Source organism: Phacochoerus africanus, chromosome 6 (assembly GCF_016906955.1).
Source record: "Phacochoerus africanus isolate WHEZ1 chromosome 6, ROS_Pafr_v1, whole genome shotgun sequence".
Taxonomy (NCBI): Eukaryota; Metazoa; Chordata; class Mammalia; order Artiodactyla; family Suidae; genus Phacochoerus; species Phacochoerus africanus.
In genome coordinates, this window is record NC_062549.1 from 67807342 (window position 1) to 67830625 (window position 23284).

The 23284-nt window shown below is 36.8% G+C and overlaps 1 protein-coding gene across 2 annotated transcripts in view; it reads left to right on the forward strand.

The window, feature by feature from the left end:
- ARFGEF1 (ADP ribosylation factor guanine nucleotide exchange factor 1) overlaps nucleotides 1-23284 on the forward strand; it is a 147060-nt gene that overhangs the window by 96512 nt on the left and 27264 nt on the right. For both annotated transcript variants that reach the window (XM_047783799.1, XM_047783800.1), the window contains exons 20-29: nucleotides 768-896; nucleotides 2096-2254; nucleotides 2489-2639; nucleotides 8413-8503; nucleotides 17064-17104; nucleotides 17217-17386; nucleotides 17753-17904; nucleotides 18040-18212; nucleotides 19162-19322; nucleotides 20283-20413. In XM_047783799.1, coding sequence (XP_047639755.1) covers nucleotides 768-896; nucleotides 2096-2254; nucleotides 2489-2639; nucleotides 8413-8503; nucleotides 17064-17104; nucleotides 17217-17386; nucleotides 17753-17904; nucleotides 18040-18212; nucleotides 19162-19322; nucleotides 20283-20413 — 1358 coding nt within the window. The remainder of the gene's footprint in view (nucleotides 1-767; nucleotides 897-2095; nucleotides 2255-2488; nucleotides 2640-8412; nucleotides 8504-17063; nucleotides 17105-17216; nucleotides 17387-17752; nucleotides 17905-18039; nucleotides 18213-19161; nucleotides 19323-20282; nucleotides 20414-23284) is intronic.

The window sequence follows — 23284 nt, forward strand, 5'->3', positions numbered from 1 at the left end:
GTACACACCTCTCTATATATTTATGTGTGTGTATATATATATATGTTTCGATATTAGGATTTCAGTAGTCAAAGGTAGCTCTCTTTTTTTTGGTTATTTTACATTATAATTTCACAAGCTCTTCAGTTTTGATAAAATTTAGTGTTTGTTGGCTTTCACAGTCTGTAATGAAGATGTATTTTTATTGAACTATATTTTTAGAATGTTTTCCAGCTGGGAACTAGAGATGCCATTGATGTCTCAATGTAAAATATTTGAACCGCATGCACAAAAAAATAAGGCTAAATGATATTCAGGGAGCAGGCTTAAAGAAAAGAGAATCATGTAACTGTTACAAGTAGAAAAAGGCTGAAAGGATTTTTTTGGAAATAAAATTAGCCCATGAAATATTGCAAGGGACAAAGCTTACAGAGAGAGATGAGTTCTGACATCAGGCATAAAATTAATGTAATTTATGAGTATTGACTATTCCCATTTTTATTAATGTGAATAATTTATAGATACTATGCTTAAAATATGCCTACTGTCCTGTCCCAAATTTATAATTTTGCTCTCCGATTTATTTAAGCCCAGGCAACATTAATAGTTTTTCCTCTGGAGGAAGAAAGCTTTCCAAATAACTATGCCAGGAAACTCTGCTTTTTTAAAAAAAATAACTCCCTCAAATCATTTATTGTCTGAAAGCTTTGAGAAATGTTAATGTAGTATTTTCATAAAGTTTAATTATCACTAGATGTCTATAATATATTTTACATTTTTAATTCTAGTTGGCTTGGACACCTTTTCTGGCTGCGTTCAGTGTGGGTCTACAAGACTGCGATGATACTGAAGTAGCCTCTCTTTGCCTGGAAGGTATAAGATGTGCGATCAGAATTGCATGCATTTTCAGCATTCAGGTAACAAAGAATTTTGCCTTTGTAGCCAGTCTGGAAAACGTAAATTACTTATGTCATTACTGTTGTTTAAATTATTTCTTGTGTTGAAATTATTAAGAACTAATTTTAAATTTATAACGGAATTTAAATGAATCTCAATGTTTATTAAGCTTCAGAAAAACTACAGTTAGAAGGGTAGTTCTTTATTGATGTGTCTAAAATTGGTTGAAATAACTTTGGTTTGCAGGTTTTTTTCTCTATAGAATGTTAGCTATGTACAGAGTTTCCAAGAGTCTGATTTCCTTTATTGTAATCTGAGTATTTAAATATGTTTCATGTTTGTATTTATTGAATTATATTTTTCACATTTTATATATTTATATATATTACTTTATAACTTTACCTAAGCCTAAGAACAGTTATCTTTAAGAGACCCAAGCATCTCAAACATAATTTTTTTTTCTTTTCTTTTCTTTCTTTTTTTTTTTTTTTTGGTCTTTTCTAGGGCCGCACCTGCAGCATATGGAGTTTCCCAGCCTAGGGGTCTAATTGGAGCTATAGCTGCTGGCCTACACCAGAGCCACAGCAACTGGGGATCCAAGCCGCGTCTTTGACCTGCACCACAGCTCACAGCAGCGCTGGATCCTTAACCCACTGAGCGAGGCCGGGGATGGAACCCACAACCTCATGGTTCCTAGTCCGGATTTGTTAACCACTGAGCCACAATACGAACTCTTCGAACATAATTTTCGTGAAGACAGTCCCTTCTAGTAATTTATATGCTTTGTCTAATAGTAGATTTTAGCCAGTGCTTGCTTGCTTTTTAAAAATCTATTTCACATTTAATTATGATTGTTATAGCTCAAAAAGCATAGTCTAACTTAGTAGAGAAAAAATGAGAAAATTTATAAATCAGGTTTCTGCTAGTCCACAGTCACTTGAAACATAAGTGCTCAATGAAATTTTTTTTAATGATTTATTGTCACTAAAATCTTGTCTTGATTTGACACCTCCATTGCCTTTCAGTTTTAGAAATTCATCCTTTTCTGCTTCGTTCATCTTAAAATTTTTAAAAAAACTGTAGTTTGAGGTATTATATGTAATTCATGACTTGTCAGTTAAAAACTTACTAAACAAGTAAACAGAGTTCATCAGTAGGGAATTAGAGATGACCTTGTTGTATTCACAGCCAGTAAGCATACTTTTTCTCTTTTTCATAGCTGGAGAGAGATGCATATGTCCAAGCACTAGCAAGATTTACCTTACTTACAGTGAGCTCTGGGATTACTGAAATGAAACAGAAGAACATTGACACAATCAAAACACTTATCACAGTGGCTCATACAGATGGAAATTATTTAGGAAATTCATGGCATGAGGTATAAGCACTTTATTTTCAGCTTTGCAATTTGTTTTATAAAATGAGCTAATGCTAAATATTTTATCACTGTCATGCTTAAGTGTTTGGGGAGAAAATTAATGTAGTACCTTTAAGATAAGTATATTTAGCTTTTTATGATTGGAATTTAGTCTCTGTTTATAAATTGTAGCTGCATACATTTAAATATTTTTGCCAATGTTTAATTTTCATTTTTTTCCTTTTTGTAATTAAGATTCTGAAGTGCATCAGTCAGTTGGAGCTTGCACAACTTATAGGAACTGGAGTGAAACCTCGGTACATTTCTGGAACAGTGAGAGGCAGAGAAGGATCTCTTACTGGAACAAAAGATCAGGCTCCTGATGAATTTGCAGGTCTAGGGCTAGGTGAGAATTTTTTGAATCATTTTCATGAAGTATCAAAATTTGTTTTTAACTTGCTTGTTATAAGTAACTTTATTGTAGCAATGAAATGTAGTTGTAGGGATATGATAAAATACCCTTTGGCTAATAACCTTATTGAGGAGAAAGTGAGATGACGTTATAAATCTTTTTTGCCTGGTTGAGTTAGCAACATTAAATGACCCTTAATCTTACTCTCATAGTTAGGGGTGGAGGTGGGTACAGTTTAAAATTACACACGCTTTTACGTGAAAAAGAATGAAATACTGCCATTTGCCACAACGTGAATGGACCTAGAGAATATTATACTTACGGAAGTGAGTCAAACATAATACGGTGTCACTTAATATGTGGAATCTAAAAAATAAAAACAAGTGAATCTATATACAAAACAGAAACAAACTCATAGACATAGAAAACAAATTTATGGTTACCGAAAGGAAAAGGGAGCGGGAAGGGATAAATTAGAAGTATGAGATTAACAGATACAGACTGCTATCCATAAAATAGATGAGCAATAAGGATTTACTGTTAAACACAGGGAACTGTATTCAATATTTGTAATAACCTTAATGCAGAATAATCTGAAAAGAAATATATATATCATGAAAATTACCTTCTTTTAAGACTAAACAGATAAGTTAAATGAGTGAAGGCTTATGTAAGATGATAAATAATTTAGGCAGCTGGGGAAAGCATTCACATTCAGATGTTTTGAAAGCACTATACAGACATAACCAGACTCTTATGCCAGTTCATGGTTCCTCAGGAACTCAGTATGGCCAGGAGCTTCCAGATGTAAACCAGCAGGACAAAGGAAGGATTAGCAATATGGATACAGAAGAACTAAAGAAAATACATTTTTAGTCACACATGGGCAGAGTTCCACCAAGGAAGCAAAAGGTTTAGGCTGTCTGTGACTTTGAATGCCATACTTCTGGATTTGAATTCTTCTGTATTTCTTCCTTATAGTAACTTGTGTGCCAGTTACTTTAATTATCTGAGCGTCAGGTTCCTCTTTTGCACACTAATGGTAATCTACTATTAGAGTTGTTAGGGTTAAATTAAAAAATACGTAAGTGAACTTAGTACAGTGGCTAGTATATAAGTGGTTTCTGGATTATTCTCTATCCATCTTCCCTACCTCACTTCCAACCAAGAAATCTAGAAACATGACTTAAAGAGAGCAAGAAAGAATATACCTGAGATCTAAGGATATTTACCATTTACCTTTTAAGGCTTTGTACTGTCGCATATTTCTGGATGTTTTCTATCTTTTATCATTTAATAATTTCTCCGTTGTTGCTTATAATAAAGATTCTTAGGAAATTCAGGAGAACTTCAAGCTTGGGAAATGATCATAGGGAAAGAAGTAAAGACGATGACCATGTTGAGACTTCAAGGTGAACTGGGAACAGTTAGTTCCCAGTGGTAATCCAGCTGTGGCAGCCAGCAGTGCAGTCTGTACGTCCCTTGTATCAGAGGGTCTGTGGTTCTGAGAGGTGCAGGTATGGACATAACTGAATGAGCCAGCTACAGGGTTTAGAACTACCTGAGCACCTGCATGGTTAGTGACTTCTGTAACCTGCATGTCTGACTCAGACATTAGAAATCTAATTGTTTCAGAAGGTAGCCTGAGATACAGATGAAAAGTCCTTATAGGCAAGTGAAATGAGTGTGCATTGATTGATTAAACAGGTTTTGAAAGGCTTCTTTTCGGCAAGTCACAGAAGTAGGTTACACTAAAAATAAAGTACCCAGTGGACTATTTTATCTTCTGTGTTAGTCAAACTGGGGAAATAATTCTTGCTGATAATGTTTACTGGTGTACTTAAAAATGAATTAAAATTAATTTGATCACTGTGCTGTTGTGTTCCTTAGGCAGCAAGAGTATGAGATGACCCGCTTTCTTACTTCAAGGAAAGGGAATTTATATTAAAATATGCACATTTGGAATCTGGAAATGAAATAAAAATTCCAGGCTTCCAGGCATTCTTCCATCTCTCTCTCTTACTTTATCCAGTCCTTCTCTTATGTCATCCACTTCTGTTTGCAGCCTGCTCTATTCTCCACTCATTCCTAAGTGATTAGCTCTCTCATTTTTTTGGTCTCTATCCTAGAGGGAGCCAGTCTGTTAACTTGGCCCCTGTTGGGCAGAACCCTCCCTTCAGGTTGTCTCATTGGTTAGTTCCCAGCCAGCTCAGTGTGGCAGATGTCTGCTCTGTCCATCTGTGCCCTGTCACCTACTCAGACAAATGCTTTCTTAAGGACACTTTAGTCAGAACTGAAGCTAGAAGTGGATGTGGGACAGATGGTTGAGCTGGTTTGGTCTGTATATGATGTTTTTTAAAAAATAAGTTTATATCCTCTTTTATCAATGACAACTATACTCCATATATTCATGTAACCAAGTTAATAGGGCTGAGTTTATGTTTATCTGATTTCGTTACTGACTTGATGCAAGTCTATACCTTCCCTTTTTGGAAACATGAAACTCTTATAGTTACTAAGAATACATAGCATATGATCATTATATTTGAATTATATGCATACTATTCTTTTATGGTATATATTAAAATTGAAAATTGCTTGGTCATATCAATCTTAAGTAAATGTATCATACCACCTACATATTTATTTTTAGTCAACCTAAATATTTGTGCTTTTGAGTAATTTCTTTGGTAAAACCAAAACTATTAGCCTGTTAACTTATACTGTCATATAGATGTTTGAAAGATTTCAGTATTTATCAAATAGATTATTTAGATTGTTAGACATTTTAATCATTGTTTGATTTCTTTAAATATGTTTATTATTAGTGATTACAAATTACTATGTTTAAATATAAAAGGTATTGGGAGTTCTCTGGTGGCACAGCTATTTGCGTTGCTGCTGAGCTGCAGGATCAATCCTGGGCCTATAGAACTTCCGCATGCCATGAACTTGACCAAAAGCAAACAAATAAATGTTAAAAAGGTATAGAGGCGTTTAAGTGTGTTAGAACATGATATTCACATGCACACTTCCATTATTTTATAAATGCTGCTTCTTCTACCTGAATTGCTTTTTCTTCTTCCTTTCCCACATGATTATCCTTCTAGGCCCAACTCAAATTAATATTTCCTCATATGTGAGGCCTTTCCATAAGCTAACATAGCCATTCTGCCTTTCCTTATCGAAATTAGTTCTGTTTAGCAACACTTGTATTAGTAATTATGTAATTATATACTCAGTTCATTTCAACCATGAGGTAATTATTGTATTGTATGTTGTTAGTCTGTCTGTCCTGGTAAATTATTAACTGTGAGGACAGGGATCATATTTTATCACTTTGTTCAGTTCCTGGAATAGAATTTGCATTCTGGAGTTCCCGTCGTGGTGCAGTGGTTAACGAATCCAACTAGGAACCATGAGGTTGCGGGGTTGATGCCTGCCCTTGCTCAGTGGGTTAAGGATCCGGCTTTGCCGTGAGCTGTGGCGTAGGTCACAGATGCAGTTCGGATCCTGTGTTGCTGTGGCTCTGGTGTAGGCTGGTGGCTACAGCTCCAATTAGACCCTAGCCTGGGAATCTCTGTATGCCGTGGGAGCGGCCCTAGAAAAGGCAAAAAGACAAAAAAAAGACAAAAAAAAAGAATTTGCATTCTGCTGGTTTACGTAACATCATCTAGGAGTTCCTGTTTTGGGAGTTCCCATCATGGCTCAGTGGTTAATGAATCTGACTAGTATCCATGAGGATGCAGGTTCAATCCCTGGCCTTGCTCAGTGGGTTAAGGATCTGGCATTGCTGTGAGCTGTAGTGTAGGTTGCAGATGCAGCTCAGATCTTGCCTTTCTGTGGCCTAGGCTGGCACCTGGGAGCTGTGATTTGACCCCTAGCCTGGGAACCTCCATATGCTGTGGGAGCGGCCCTAAAAAGATACATACACAAAAAAAAGGGTTTCTGTTTTGGCTCAGCAGGTTAAGAACCCAATATAGTATCCATGAGGATACAGGTTTGATCCCTGGCCTCGTTCAGTGGGTTAAGGATCCAGTGCAGCTGTAGCTCTGATTCGACCCCTAGCCCATGAACTTCCATATGCCACAGGTGTGGCCCTAAATAAGTAAATAGCATCATCTATTATGTTTGCAGTCAAAAAGGCATTTATTGAGCATTTAGTCAGTTGAGTCAACAAGTATTTATTAAACATCTGCCTTGGATTTAATGATGAATGAGGTAGAGAAGTAGAGTGTACGATTTGCTTCCTAACCTTGAGAACTTTTTTTTTTGTCTTTTTTTTGTTTGTTGTTGTTGTTGTTGCTATTTCTTGGGCCGCTCCCGTGGCATATGGAGGTTCCCAGGCCAGGGGTCGAATCGGAGCTGTAGCCACCGGCCTACGCCAGAGCCACAGCAACGCGGGATCCGAGCCGCGTCTGCAACCTACACCACAGCTCACGGCAACCCCGGATCGTTAACCCACTGAGCAAGGGCAGGGACTGAACCCGCAACCTCATGGTTCCTAGTCGGATTCGTTAACCACTGCGCCACGACGGGAACTCCCTTGAGAACTTTTTATCTGGCTGAGAAGGCAACAATAATACACCTAAAGTAATTTATAATAATAAATCAAATGGAAGAATTTTTTTTTTTTTACTTAGCCACATCTGTGGCATGTAGAAGTTCCTGAGCCAGAGATCAGACCTGCACCTCAGCAGTGACCTGAGCCACTGCAGTGATGCCACATCCTTAATTTGCTATGCCACAAGGGAACTCCAAGAACTTTTTATGAGTAATACTTATTTCGTTCAGAGGAAGATGAGACAATGGAGAGGAGCCCTTCATTGAAAACTCAAGTTGGGTCTTGGTAGATAAAGTTTAGGTAGTTGAGGGATGGCCTGAATAGAGACACATATTGGCAGGAATGTTGAAGGAACTGCCTTAAATGCTAAGCTGAAAAGTTTTAAATTTTATCCTGAAAGTAGTAGTAAGCAAAAGGAAGGTGATGATTTAGGGAAATTAATTCAAAAGGAGAAGAATGGAGAGATTGGAGAGGGGAAAAAAGCAGCAACAGGGAAAGTAATCTGGAAACTGTTTTAGTAAACCAGGCCTGGAATTACAAGGGTCTAAACTGAGTAGGGATGAAAATGAATGTATCATGAACACAGGTTAAAAGATTTAGTGATAGTGGAGAAAGGGAAAGATATCAAAGATGATTGTAAGATTGAGAGTTTAAAAACCAGGGAAGTTGTTATTCTGCTGTCAAACCCATTAAACTGATGTAGAGGGGAAAAGATGAATGTTTTGTTTTTTTTTAAATTAGAGGATTTTACACCATAGCAGTAGAATTTCCAGTAAATATTTGTAATCAAGGGACTGGAGGCTGAATGACTGGGGACAGCTGATTTTATGGAATTGGGAGTCCTCCTAAGTAGGTACCATTGGACTGGGGTTAGTGGTGGTGGTGGTGTGGTGTGTTTCGCACACATTGAGAGAAGTTATGCCTAAGGTCATTAATTTTGTGATCAAAATTGTCAGTGCCCATCATTCATGTGATCTTTGCTGATAACATAGTTTGTGTCTTTTAACCATGTCTGTGTACCACTTGGTTCAGCTCAGTAAGCACCTTTGACCTTGATAAAAGGTCACTGATGTCAAAAGAATTTTTCACCCAAAGCTTGTTTTCTTTCTTTGGGAAAATAACTGATTTCAGAAATGTGTTTTAGAACTCTTAAGTGTTCTTTCTTATTTTCAAACTGAAATTACTCTCTTTTATGTATGGTAGTTGGAGGAAATGTGGACTGGAAGCAGATAGCAAGTATTCAGGAATCCATTGGAGAAACCAGTTCTCAAAGTGTTGTTGTTGCTGTAGATAGGTAAGGTATTTGTTTTATTACCTTTTCAGATGAATGCTGTTTTAATTCTGTAGCATTTAGATGTTTTTTGCTCAGGAGTAAAAAAATATATATATATCCAAAATATATCTTTCTTTAAGTAATGTAAGACTGTGTTGTGATACGTTGTGTTTAAATGATGAAGTACCTATAATTTTGGAGAGAAACAGTATGAACATTTAAGTGACAATTAGTGAGCATTAGGGAAATGGTAACCTTGATGAGAAAGAACACAATTTTTGTTCCTTCATTTTTTTAGATTTCCTTTGTAGACAGTTTACTCTCCTCATTATCTCTGAAAACACAGTATAATTTGTCTTTCTGAGTGTATAATACAGTATTACATTATGGGTAAAATAAAGGGATTTGCTGACAGTTCTCAGTATAAGTGTCTTTGAAAAGGATTTTGGAATTTGTGTATTATATACAGTACCAGATACTCCTCATTTTTATTTTTTTTTAAAGAAAATCTATATTATGGTTTATTTTACTGTGGAATATTTAGTTTATTCCAGATTTTTTAAATTTCCAGTGTCTAAAGCAATTTCTTGTGTTTTGAAGATCAGCCTTTTCCAGATAGATGCCCAAATAATTGAAATTTAACATTTTCCTGGGAAAAAGTCAGTCTATTCAGCAAGAATTGCTGGGAAACCTGGACAGCTGCATGCAAAGCAATGAAACTAGAACACACCCTTACACCATGCACAAAAATAACCTCAAAATGGCTGAAAGACTTAAATATAAAACAAGACACCATCAAACTCCTAGAAGAGAACATAGGCAAAACACTCTCTGACATCAACCTCATGAATATTTTCTCAGGTCAGTCTCCCAAAACAACAGAAATAAAAGCAAAAATAAACCAGTGGGACATAATCAAACTGAAAAGCTTTTGCACAGCAAAGGAAACCAAAAAGAAAATAAGACAACTTACAGAATGGGAGAAAATAGTTTCAGACAATGCAACGGACAAGGGCTTAATCTCTAGAATATACAAGCAACTCATACAACTCAACAGCAAAAAAGCCAACTACCCAATTGAAAAATGGGCAAAAGACCTGAATAGACATTTCTCCAAGGAAGGTATAGAGATGCCCAGCAAGCACATGAAAAAATGCTCAACATCACTGTTTATTAGAAAAATACAAATCGAATCTACCACGAGATACCACCTCACACCAGTCAGAATGGCCATCATTAATAAGTCCACAAATAACAAGTGCTAGAGGAGGTGTGGAGAAAAGGGAACTCTCCTGCACTGTTGGTGGGAATGTAAGTTGGTACAACCACTATGGAGAACAGTATGGAAGTACCTTAGAAATCTCTACATAGAATTACCATGTGATCCAACAGTCCCACTCTTGGGCATATATCCAGACAAAACTTTCCTTAAAATAAACACATGCCACCTGCATGTTCATTGCAGCTCTATTCACAATAGCCAAGACATGGAAAGAACCCAAATGTCCATCAACAGACAATTGGATTCGGAAGATGTGGTATATATACACAATGGAATACTCCTCAGCCATAAAAAATGAAATCATGCCATTTGCAGCAACATGGATGGAACCAGAGACTCATACTTGAGTGAAATAAGTCAGAAAGAGAAAGACAAATACCATTTGATATCACTCATATCTGGTATCTAATATATGGCACAAATGAACCTTTCCACAGAAAAGAAAATCATGGACTTGGAGAATAGACTTGTGGTTGCCCTGGAGGGGAGGGAAGGGGAGTGGGAAGGATTGGGAGCTTGGGGTTAATGGATGCAAACTTCGTCCCCATGCTGTACAGTGGGGAAAAAAAAAGTGTGTTGGGGGAAATAACAATAAAAAGTAAACAAAAAAAATTTTAACATTTTACAACACTGGTGTTTAAATTTTTTAACGCTTATGATGGAAACTTGCAAAAATATAATATGCACTATGATCTTTTCTTGATACTTAGAGATTCATGCCGATCCATTATTTACTTTGCTTTAAACAAAACTTTTTGCTCTAGGTATAGACAGAACAAGTAGGAATAGAGTGTGCAATGGCTTCTGATCCTGGCAATACTCCCTGGAACTTTTTTCCTTAAAAAGAATTCTTAATGTCCACTTTCTTTCTTTCTATTTTGGCGGGCTGGGGGGAAGGAGATCATTTGCCTTTTTCTTGAGAAGACTGAAAAAAGAGTGTGTATCATCTTATACCTACTAAGCAACTTGAAGGCTTAATGTGTGCTACTTGGCACTTTTCAAAGTGTTTGCTATGTGTTAGTTCATTTAATCCATTCAGTAGCCTTGTGAGACGAGTACTACTATTTTTTGTCTTTTTGCCTTTTCTAGGGCCACTCCCTCAGCTTATGGAGGTTCCCAGGCTAGGGGTCTAATTGGAGCTGTAGCTGCTGGCCTACGCCAGAGCCACAGCAACGCAGGATCTGAGCCACATCTGCGACCTACACCACAGCTCATGGCAACACCAGATCCTTAACCCACTGAGCAAGGCCAGGGATCGAACCCGCAACCTCATGGTTCTTAGTTGGATTTGTTAACCGCTGAGCCACGACAGGAACTCTGAGATGAGTATTATTATTGTCCTCAATTTACAAATAAGGAACCTGAGACAGGGGAATTAGATAACTTGCTCATTCTCATGCCCAGGCTCATCTGGTCTTGACTGTGGCAGTGACCTTTTCATTCATGGAAGAGTAGTGCCCAGCTGTCCTCAGGCACGCCTGTCCCTGAGTGTTTATTTACTCCTAACCTCTCTGCCTTCCTCCCGCTGCTAAGGCTCCAGAGCAGTATAATGTCTGCCCTTCTGTTGTTAGGGGACAGCTTCCAAATGTTTCTGGCCATCCAGAAAATCATCTACACTGTCAGTAACAATCTATCCAGGCAAGAGTCCATGCTGTACGTACTATTTCTCTTTCCATAATACACTTTATGTGACCAAAGCCGGTTCTGATTTACCCAGCTTTCCACTCTTTGTTACAGGGAAACATGTCACTCATTTGAACAAATGATAAGCCTCTCCATGTAAAGAATTTATGCTATTTCAGAGGAGTCTTAGCACAAATTCTCTTAGTACTTTTTTGTCTCAAACTCATTATCGCCAGATACTTCTACAACATAAATTCAGTGTCATTCTTTGAAGCCACCATTACCCTGATACCAAAACCAGACAAATATACCACAAAAAAAGAAAATTACAGGCCAACATCACTGATGAACGTAGATGTAAAAATCCTCAACAAAATATTAGCAAACCACATACAAATATACATTAAAGTGATCATACACCATGGTCACGTGAGTTTTATCCCAGGAATGCAAGGATTCTTCAGTATCTGCAAATCTATCAATGAGATGCACTACATCAACAAACTGGAAAATAAAAACCATATGATCATCTCAATAGTTGCAGCAAAAGCTTTTAACAAAATTCAACGTCCATTCCTGATGAAAACTCTCCAGAGAGTGGGCATAGAGGAGAACTACCTCAATATTTTAGAAATCATTTATGACAAACTTACAGCTAACATCATTTGCAATGGTGAAAAACTTGAAGCATTTCCACTAAGATCAGGAACAAGACAAGGATGTCCTCTTCCACGGGTGTCATTCAACCTAGTCTTGAGAGTCCCAACCATGGCAATCAGAGGAGAAAAAGAAATAAAAGGAATCCAAATTGGAAAAGAAGAAGTAAAACTATCACTGTTTGCAGATGACATAATTCTATACCTAGAAAATCGTAAAGGCACAACCAGAAAACTCTTAAGAGCTCATCAATGAATTTTGTAAAGTCACAGGGTACAAAATTAATACACAGAAATCAATTGCATTTCTATATACTAACAATGAAAGATCAGAAAGAGAAATTAGGGAAACAGTCCCATTTACCATTGCATCAAAAAGAGTAAAATACCTAGGAATAAACGTACCTAAAGAGACAAAAGACCTGTACTGTGAAAACTATAAGACACTGATGAAAGAAATCAAAGAAGACACAAATAGATGGGAAAATATACCATGCTCTTGGATTGGAAGAGTCAATATAGTCAAAACAACAATGCTATAGATTCAGTGCCATCTCTATCAAATTACCAATGACATTCTTTATAGAACTGGAACAAAATATTTTAAAATTTGTATGGAAACACAAGAGACCTCAAATAGCCAAAGCAGTATTGGAAAGAAAAAACAAAACTGGAGGAATCAGGCTCCCTGATTTCAGATTCTGCTGCGAAGCTACAGTCATCAAGATGTTATGGTCCTGGCACAAAAACAGAAATGTAGATCATAGAACAGAATAGAAAGGATAGAAATAAATGGAGACACTTGTGGGCAATTAATGTATGACAAAGGAGGCAAGAACATACAGTGCAGGAAAGATAGTCTCTTCAATAAACAATGCTGGGAAAAACTGGACAGCTACATGTAAGAGAATGAAATTAGAACGTTGTCTAACACCATACACAAAATAAACTCAAAATGGATTAAAGACGTAAATGTAAGGCCAGACAGTATAAAACTCCTAGAGGAAAACATAGGCAGAATGCTCTTTGACATAAATCATAGCAGTATTTTGTTTGATCCACCACCTAAAATAAAGGCAGTGTCCAATTTCACGCAAGACCTCAGCATTTAAATTTTACCTTAGGAGTTCCTGTTGTGATTCAGTGGTAACGAACCCAACTAGTATCCATGAGGATGTGGGTTCCATTCCTAGCCCCGCTCAGTGGGTTAAGGATCCAGTGTTGCCATGAGCTGCAGTGTAGGTCACAGACACAGCTTGGATCTGGCATGGCTGTGGTGTAGGCTGGCAACTGCAGTTCCAATTCAGCCCCTAGCCTGGGAACTTCCATATGCCACAGGTGTGGCCCTAAAAAGAGAGAGAAATTACCTTATAGTGAAATCATTAAAAGTTACATCTTGGAGTTCCCGTCGTGGCGCAGTGGTTAACAAATCCGATTAGGAACCATGAGGTTGCAGGTTTGATTCCTGGCCTTGCTCAGTGGGTTAAGGATCCAGCGTTGCCGTGAGCTGTAGTGTAGGTCACAGACGCGGCTTGGATCTGGAGTTGCTGTGGCTCTGGCATAGGCCGGCGGCTACAGCTCCAATTAGGCCCCCATCCTGGGAACCTCCATATGCTGCAGGAAGTGGCCTTAGAAAAGGCAAAAAGACCAAAAAAAAAAAAAAGTTACATCTTTGGTTTGTTGTAAGATTATATTATTCTTGTGTGGTGCATATCACTTTCTCATTAAATTTCTCCTGAATTCCTGAGTATCTGAGTTGATTCTCATGTGTAATATTCTGAATCTAGTCCATAAGCTAAGTCACTGAGGTAACCCAGGTATTTGTTACAGTGGTGAGAATATTGTCTGGGATCATCCTGACAAAAATATGTCATTTTTCTGTCCTTAAGCCTATTGTTCTGAAGAATCTCTTAGGGCAAGTATAAGAACTAAACATGAAAAATGAAAATAATTCTTCTTTGCTTAATTATTTATAACTTCTGTTTCTTAATAGAAAAACATGTGGTTACATCAAAAGCCTTAAGATGGTAAAATTTTCTAATTGTCTCCACTTTTGTATTTGGAATTCTGTATTATGAGAATTTAGGAGGATATAGGGCACCTTAATCTGGAGTACAAGAACCTCTAGGATTTGCTAGGGTAACAGTAGTCATTGTTAAACTGGACCAATTTTGTAAGTATTACTAAAATATGCAGGAGTAGATTTTATCCACCAATGATTTACCTCTGAAAGTTAAAAAAACAGTTATTTAGCACCATAGTTTTAACTTTTATTGTTTTTTAAGCATGCCAGATCTAGTTTTATACTGACCCATCTCACATTTTGGAACATCTCTGTCACCTGTGAGGAAAATATGTACAGCTCTACCACCCCCACTGTGTTTGCTTATAAATATCTTTCAGCTGGGTCTAAGCAATAAACGTTAACCTCTGATATTTTCAGTATGAAAACTTTTTACATATACGGTAATTTAGTCTGCCAGTGTGTTGCATACAGCTTAAAGTTTATTTGATCTAGAATTTGCACATTTTATCCTCTTTTTTTTTGCATTATTGCAATGCTATCATAATATGGATGAATTAGTAATCTATCAATTTTTTTTTCCTGCTCATACTTTTCAGGGCATGTCTTTTAGCACACAGATTCTCATGCTTCTGTCCTCTGCTTTTCATATAGGACATGCAGGATCCATGGCATAGACTGCTTTTGTGAAACATAGCTCTGTTCTCCTGTCCTAGTATATTAAGGCTATTAAGGCTTAACTCTAAATGCCTCCACAGACTGCTGTACTCTACTCTATGGCTTATCTTTAGTGGAGCATTATCAGAAGTAGAGTGACCCCTCAGAGGCTTCCAAAGTGAGTAGGAATCTGGATGCCCTTTCCCAGGAGGCATGCTCCCCTACCTTCCACTGCCACCTGGGTCAGCAGAACCTCTCTGTTGGCTGATGATACTCTCTGTCCTGGTTGCCTTTGTTGGTCACCATCTCACCTCCTGTGGAGGATTCGTTGCTGTCTTCCCCTGGAGTTGCATAATCCCCATCTCTACTTCTCTTCTTTACTCTATACTCTTTGTCATTTGCTTCCTTCTCAGGTTAAAAACTACATATATACTTTTTTGTTTTTTTTGTTTGTTTCTTGTCCTGTCATTTCCACTGTACTATTTAGTTTTGACTTTTCTTTGTGGTATGGTTTTTAATAGCCCTTGCTTTCCACGAGAATACCTCTAGTTGGAGAAACAGCTAATGACATTGATAGTGCATAGTCTAGCAATTCTCGTTTTTGCTCATGTAAGAGGTTTATAGGCCTTGTATGTTTTTAATTTCTGGATCCAGTCTAACCACTTGATTAAATTGGGCCCTGTTGCTCTAACTTCCCCCCCCAGATTGTGTTTTTTCAGTCACATTTTTGAATTGTTTTGTTCTACTGACAAGAGCGATGTAGGAAATCTCAAGGTGTCCCTTTGGCAGGAGATCGGATCCTGAGTTACGGCATTGTCAGTTTTTAAGCCGTTTTTCCTGTCTTGTTTTTGCTAGTCATTGCCAGGACACATAGACCTTCAAAGGCATTGAGGTTGAAACATCATGATACTCATAACATTTAGATTGCTGTGATAGGAAAAAACTAAAATGTATTTAAATTATGTTTTCCTCAGGTAGGTGTGAGGCAGAGTAGCAAAGTTGTTATGGGGTGGACTCTAGAGTCTATAGGTCCTGGTTTGAATCTTGGCTCTAGCATTTACTAGTCCTGTGACTTCCAGAAAGTTATTCAATATCTTTGTGTCTCAGTTTCTATGTTGATAAAATTGGAAGTATTAGAGTAGATACATTTCAGGGTATTTGTGATTACATGAGTGAGGATATTTTTAAAGCACTTACGTTAGTACTCACCCTGTGATTGTTGGTAGCTGTTACTGTTACCATGATTACTTTTATTCCTAAGTTTAATATTTGACCTGCTCCTCCCTTTGAGGCTTCCTTTTTTGTGTGTGCAAATCCTATTATTACGTTTTAAGTTGAATAGCAGTTCATCCTGGAAGTCAGATCAAACCATTGGTTACAAACTCAAATCATGGATAAAAATACAGACTTTAAAATAAGAGGATTGATACACTTATCCTGAAATTTTTTATGAAACTTAGAAACACAGAAAAGTGCTCAGTGAAGAAGGCAAGGAAAAGCTTAACTCTAACTATTGGAATGCTCTAAGAAAAGTCGCTTTAGCCACTTGCTGGTTAAAATGTTGGAGACTATCTACAAGGTTCTGTTAATCACTCGTAATTTAACATAATGAGACTTTTGGGGTTTTTCTCTTCTTTTTTTGGTGTGTTTTTTTTTTTTTTTCCCTCTCTTTTCTTTTTAGGGCTTTACTTGTGACATATGGAAGTTCCCAGGCTAAGAGTCTAATCAGAGTTACAGCTACTGGCCTACACGACAGCCACAGCCATGCCAGATCTCAGTTGCATCTATGACCTATACTGCAGGTCATAGCAACACAGATCCTTAACCTCCTGAGCAGGGCCAGGGATTGAACCCACATCCTCATGGATACTAGTTAGGTTTGTTACTCCTGAGCCGCAGCAGGAATGCCCATAATGAGTTTTTTAATCAAATGTACATTACACGTAAAAATAAAATAGAAGTCTTCATTTTAGGAACATGTTTAATGCTAGTAAATATTCAGGAAAATTGAAAAATCTTCTATTTTGTGTATGCCCATTTTTTTACAAATTAATATTTTTCTTATTCTCAGACTCTCATAAGACACTTACCTTAATAATAGAATTACAGTAATGTGTTCATAATGTGGTATGTCATTTAGTGCAAAGGAGGGAGGGAGGAACATCCAAACTGTACTTATTACTAAACTATATAATAAGAAATATTCATTTGATTACCTGGTTTGTTGTTGTTGTTCATTTAAAACAGATAAAAGTAGTCAGTACCTTAGGCTACTTACTTTTGAATTGATGCATCAGAAGTGAGTCCTTATAAATTTTTGAATTATGTTTTTTCCTTTAGAATATTTACAGGATCAACAAGGCTAGATGGAAATGCTATTGGTAAGTATGTCCATTTACTCTTACTCCACTTATAAACTGACTTTGTGCCCAGAGCCTTGAAAGTTAACCCTAAAAAAACTCTTTAAAACTCTTTAATCTGTTTATATTCTAGTGGATTTTGTCCGTTGGCTCTGTGCTGTGTCTATGGATGAATTACTTTCCACTACACATCCAAGAATGTTTAGTCTACAGAAAATAGTAGAAATATCGTATTACAACATGGGGAGAATAAGATTGCAGTGGTCTCGAATTTGGGAAGTTATTGGAGATCATTTTAATAAGGTATTCGAGTAATCATAGGAATTACTTAATTTGTAATATTTTTTGTTGATTAATTCTCTTTATCATAATCTGAGACCTTTTTCCTTTCCAAGCAGTTTTTCACTACATTTTTTTGTAATTAAATACAGCAAAACTCTTTTGAGTCCTATTTTTTCTTTGAGAAATAATGACTCTAGGTTTTGAAATTTTAGTTAAAATATGTTATTTTTGTTGAAAATATTATTAACAGACTTAGTGCTCTATGGAGAATCTTTGAGTTTAGCTGCCTATGCTATTAATTGTTTATTTTTTTTTCTAAAGCAAAAGTAAAGAATTATCAATTTTTACTGCTGACACTAGCACCCTGTGTTTGTGTTGCTGTTACAGGTTGGCTGTAATCCTAATGAAGATGTAGCTATTTTTGCAGTAGACTCCTTGAGGCAGTTGTCAATGAAGTTCTTAGAGAAAGGGGAGCTTGCTAATTTCAGATTCCAAAAGGATTTCTTAAGGCCTTTTGAACATATAATGAAACGGAACAGGTATTATATTTGTTGAATTGCTTAATATCAGAAAAACACTTTATTATTTTCCACAGAAGGGAAAAAAAAAAAAAACAGGAGAAAGGAAAACAAAAACTGATGAGTTTTATCCAAGCAATTATATTAATATTTTAGGTCTCCAACAATTCGAGATATGGTTGTACGGTGTATAGCACAGATGGTTAATTCTCAGGCTGCTAACATTCGGTCTGGATGGAAGAACATTTTCTCTGTATTTCATCTAGCCGCCTCCGATCAAGATGAAAGCATAGTTGAACTTGCATTCCAAACCACGGGGCATATTGTCAGTGAGTATTCTCCTAGCAATGTTCAAGTTAAAAAAACAAATTTTAATGTGTTCAGAAGATAATTCAAGTGTAAGATTATAGGCCTGTTATGGGCTTTAAGTTTACCAAGTTTTGCCTGTAGAAGCAGAGTAAATAGTGCTATTATTGTCATTATTATAATGCCGTAGTTAACGTTTATTGAAGGTTTACAATATGGTAAGCACTGTAAGCACTTTGCATGTATTTTCTTAATCTTTGCAATAGATAGATTTTTACTGTACTTTTTTTAATAGACGAGGAAATTCAGGCCCAGTGAGGTTAAATAATTTGTCTAAAGGCACAAAATTTGTGAGTGGGAATTGAGATGCAAAGTCAGAGTGTTAAGGCACAGCCTTTGTGTGTGACCACTGCACGATGTCGTCTCCTTTGACTTTAAGGAAGAATGAAATACCAAGGATATAAATTAAGCCTGTCTGTCTAGACGATGAAGATGACCACCCTCATCACCACCATCAAGAATAATGACATCGTCATAGCTGTCATTTATTGAGTGCTTGTTTGAATGAAAAGTTGTGCTAATAAGCACTTTACTTACATTTTATTTTGTGCTTACCATTACCCTCTGGGTATCATTATCTGCATTTTATAAATTAAGAAACTCAGATACAGAGAGATGAAACATAATTTTGTATATTCACTCAACAACCATTGATTTTATTTCTACTGTGTACCAGTCACTCTATTAGGTGCTGGGTTTATAGTATAAACAAAACACAGACCCATTTTCCTGTCCCCACTAAGGGTGGTCAAGTAACTGGTTAAGATAGACTTTTGAACCCATGTCTGTTGGACATCAAAACTCTTAATCTTTAAGAAGTATCCATTATATCTAGAGGTTGGTGTATATGGGGTACAATTAAGAATAATTGAAAAATGGTAATTGTTTTGATAATATTTTTCTCCCTTATAGCCCTTGTATTTGAAAAACACTTTCCAGCGACCATTGATTCTTTCCAGGATGCAGTGAAATGTTTGTCTGAATTTGCGTGCAATGCAGCTTTCCCAGACACAAGTATGGAAGCAATTCGACTTATTCGTCATTGTGCAAAATATGTGTCTGATAGACCTCAGGTATACCACTGTTTAGTAAACAGTTTTACTGAGCATTTATTTCCATTGTGAGATCAATTTGGGAATTGAGATATGAAGCATTTATTTTTTAAAATTGAGCTTGATTCTGAGTTAAGGTTATATTTATTGAAGTCAGGTATTTTTTTTTACATTTTTTTGTTACTGTTATTTTTTTAATAGTTATTTCCCCAATACAATTTTGTTCTTCTACTGTGCAGCATGGTGACTTAGTTTGTCAGATATTTTTTTGAGTGTTGCACATGTATTAACTTTTTTAATTTTCTGTAACAGCTTTATGGGTTAGGTTGTGTTATAGCCCCAAGTAGATAAGGGATCTGAGGTGTAAAGAAGTTAAAAAATGTGCCCCTGGTTGCAGGATAGCAAAGGAGACCTAGGATTTGAACCCAAGCCTATGTTTTTAGACATTACCTATACTATTTCTAGCCTGTCATGCTCTGCAGCACTGAGGTTGACTGTCTGTGAATGAGTTTAGGCTTAAGCACTGAAGTTAAATGTTGAGTTGGCAACTTGGCTGTCAGCTATGACTTGTATATCTCAGTCTGTCTTTGTAACTATCATAAGGAGAAGTGATGCTTCATAGATTTTTACTACATACTGACATAGATCTACGGAGTATTATTTAGTGCTTCTTATATACGTTTACTCATCTGATCTTCACACCTGCCCAGTGTGGTGGCATGGCTGCAGTCATACCCATTTAAATGATAAAAATGGAAACCTGAATAATGTAGAAAGCTGGTGACAGTTGAAGCTGAAACCAACTTTTGGATTCTAGTCCAGTGCTCTCTATAGGCAGTTGTAATCTTCATCTTTTTATAAGTTTATCAAGTTGCTCACTTTTTACTTGTAAAGTATTTTTTTTTAATTTTTGACGAAATAATATGTTTAATGTATAGGTATTATGTTTTGCCTTTAATAAACCCATCTTTCTTCTTGAAGGCTTTCAAGGAATACACAAGTGATGACATGAATGTAGCACCTGAAGACAGGGTGTGGGTGCGAGGATGGTTCCCAATTCTCTTTGAGTTATCCTGTATCATCAACAGATGCAAATTAGATGTAAGAACCAGGTAACAATCAGTATTTGTAATTAAAATTTTGAAAGGCTTATTTCAACTTTAATCAAATTAACTTATGTGAACAGAAGTTCAATTTTATTAAATATAGTAATAATTAGGAGTTCTTGTTGTGGCTCAGTGGTAATGAACCCAGCTAGAATCCTTGAGGACGCAGGTTTGATTCCTGGCCTTGCTCAGTGGGTTAAGGATCTGGCGTTGTCATGAACTGTGATGTAGGTTGCAGACGTGGCTCGAATCCCACATTGCTATGGCATAGGACAGCAGCTGCAGATCCAATTTAACCCCTAGTCTGAGAACTTTCATATGCAGACATGTACAGCCCTTAAAAAAAAATATATCTGTAGATATGGATAGATAGTAATTATTAGATAGGCAGATTTTAAAATATTGCAAGTAGAACAACAATAAAAATGGAAATAAGGAATTCCTTTCTGGCTCAGTAGCTTAAGGATCCAGCGTTACCACTGCTGTGGCTCAGCATTACTGCAGCATGGATTCAGTCACTGGCTTGGAAATTACCACATGCATCGGGCACGGCCAAATAAAAAAAGTAGAAATAAATTACTTTTCCTTAAAATTTGATCATGGCCTACTTTGAGTTTTAGATTCTATGTTATTAATTTACACATGCTGTCTTTTCATACATTTGTTTCCAACCAGAAATTGAAGTTCGTGGCAGATTTAATTTTTTTTTTCTGGTGAATAATCAAAGAATTTCTAAATGTATATCTTTGGTGGATTTTAGGTAAAGAACCATTTCTCTTTGAAGACTGGACAGTACTGTAGTTTTGAATAATGTAGTAGACCTGTTCACAAAGAACTGAACTCTTTCAAAAATGTATTCTTAATAAAAGATCTCTGTGAATATCCAGTCCGTTAAGTAACCAGGCAGGCGCTCAGCACATACTCCACATAGTTGTCAGAACTTGATAGGAATTTGTTAGAGTTCATATCAATCCCATAGTATAGTTTTGCTCACCCTGTGTTACAGACTTGTAGCAAATCAATGATAGAATGTAATGAAAGAATGAATCTCTCCTTCCTCTCCTTATGCCAGAATCAGACCTATCCCCAGGCAAGGTTGTTTCATAGCCTAAGAAATTTTTCGTTTTTATAGTGTTATAACAGATTATAACAGATTTTCGTGAAATAGAAAATAATCCAAAATTGGACTCAAACCTAGGGACTTGTCATAGTAGTCATGAGAACATAGGACATTTTATTTCAGTTAGGCATTGAGGAATTTTTGTCAGTGGACCTGTTGGGAAACTTGATGTAATTCAGTAGCCCCCAGTTGATATAAGTCTGAATTATTTAGATATATGGCTTTTGAATGTCCAGCCACCTCAGTAGAGCAGTTAACATGTCATAACTGACAAGTCATATAAACTCAGCACCCCTCCCCTTCCCTTGTGATTTGTAGAGATCTCTTTGGCACAGGACCTACCTGCTTTCTTAGCCTCTTAGTCTGTCCTTGACAGGGACCATGCTGCCTTGCTTCTCAGATTGTGTGTTCAGATTATGGATGGGTTTAGTTATGAAGAAGAGAAACCGTGGTAAAGGTGAGGAAAAGTATGAGTAAACTTTGTTCAGAGATAGCTTTGATTTCCTGCCTCATTCCAGGATTTGTAAGGGCAGTTCTTTAGATTACACTTAAAAGTGCAACTCTCTGACTTGTGTAACACACTAGTTACAAGATACTTTCACATGCATTCTCATTTGAGTCCCTCAAAACTCTGTAGATTTAGGGTTAAGTAATTAACCCAGAGTCCCACATATTCTTTTTCTCTACACCAGCAGCTTAAGTATTTAGCAAAACTTCCTCAGCTGTATAAATCCTTGGAAGCCTCTGTGGATCTGTGTTTACTTTGGGGACCTGGAAGAAATAGAGTTTTCTTTTCTTCTTCTTCTTCTTCTTCTTATTTTAATAGTTATTTCCCCAATAAGAAACAGATTTTTCATACCCCCTCACCCCAACTATAGGAGTTAGCATCCAGTTACTCAGAGTGGAAGGAAGAGGGAGCCTTGTTCCATTTTAGGAGAAATAATAGGACTCCCACAGGGTTTTCCTAGGGAAGAGACAGTGTGTTTCTTCCATAGGAAATTCCTTTACATGTTAGGTATCTTACAGATCAAATAAACTGCCTTGAATTTGCCATAGGACTGAACTACTGTAATGTTATTTTACACATCCATTTAACAAATACTTGCTTAGGGCTAACTATGTACCAGACATGTACTAGGCCTGGGGGCAGCAGAGCAGCAAATGAGCTAGACCATGTATACATGTACCAGTCCTTAAGGAACGTTTCAGAGGAAATTTTGTTCTGGCTTACCATCAGACTTTTGGTAATATAAACCTTTTCTAAGTGGAAGGATACCTATATTTTGCCAGAAAAAAATTAACATGCAGAGAGAAGATCAAGCTTTTGTTTTGTTTTGTTTGTTAGTCTCTTTTAGGGCCTCACCCATGGCATATGGAGGTTCTCAGGCTAGGGGTTGAATTGGAGCTGTAGCTGCTGGCCTATGCCACAACCATAGCAATACCAGATTCAAGCAGCATCTATAACCTACACCACAGCTCACGATGACGCCACATCCTTAACTCACTGAGCAAAGCTAGGGATCAAACCTTCATCCTCATGGATAGTAGGCAGATTCATTAACACTGAGCCATGATAGGAACTCCAGATCAAGCTTTTTAATAGTTAAATGAAGGCATTATTTCAAGAAAGATAGTAAGGAATCAGAAGGCAATTTTAAGTTTGAGTTGTAAGACTTACCCAGAAGAGAATGGATGGGATACTAAGCAGTTGATTCATTCAGCGAATACCTCCCTGAGAGCCTCCTGTGTGACGTGAA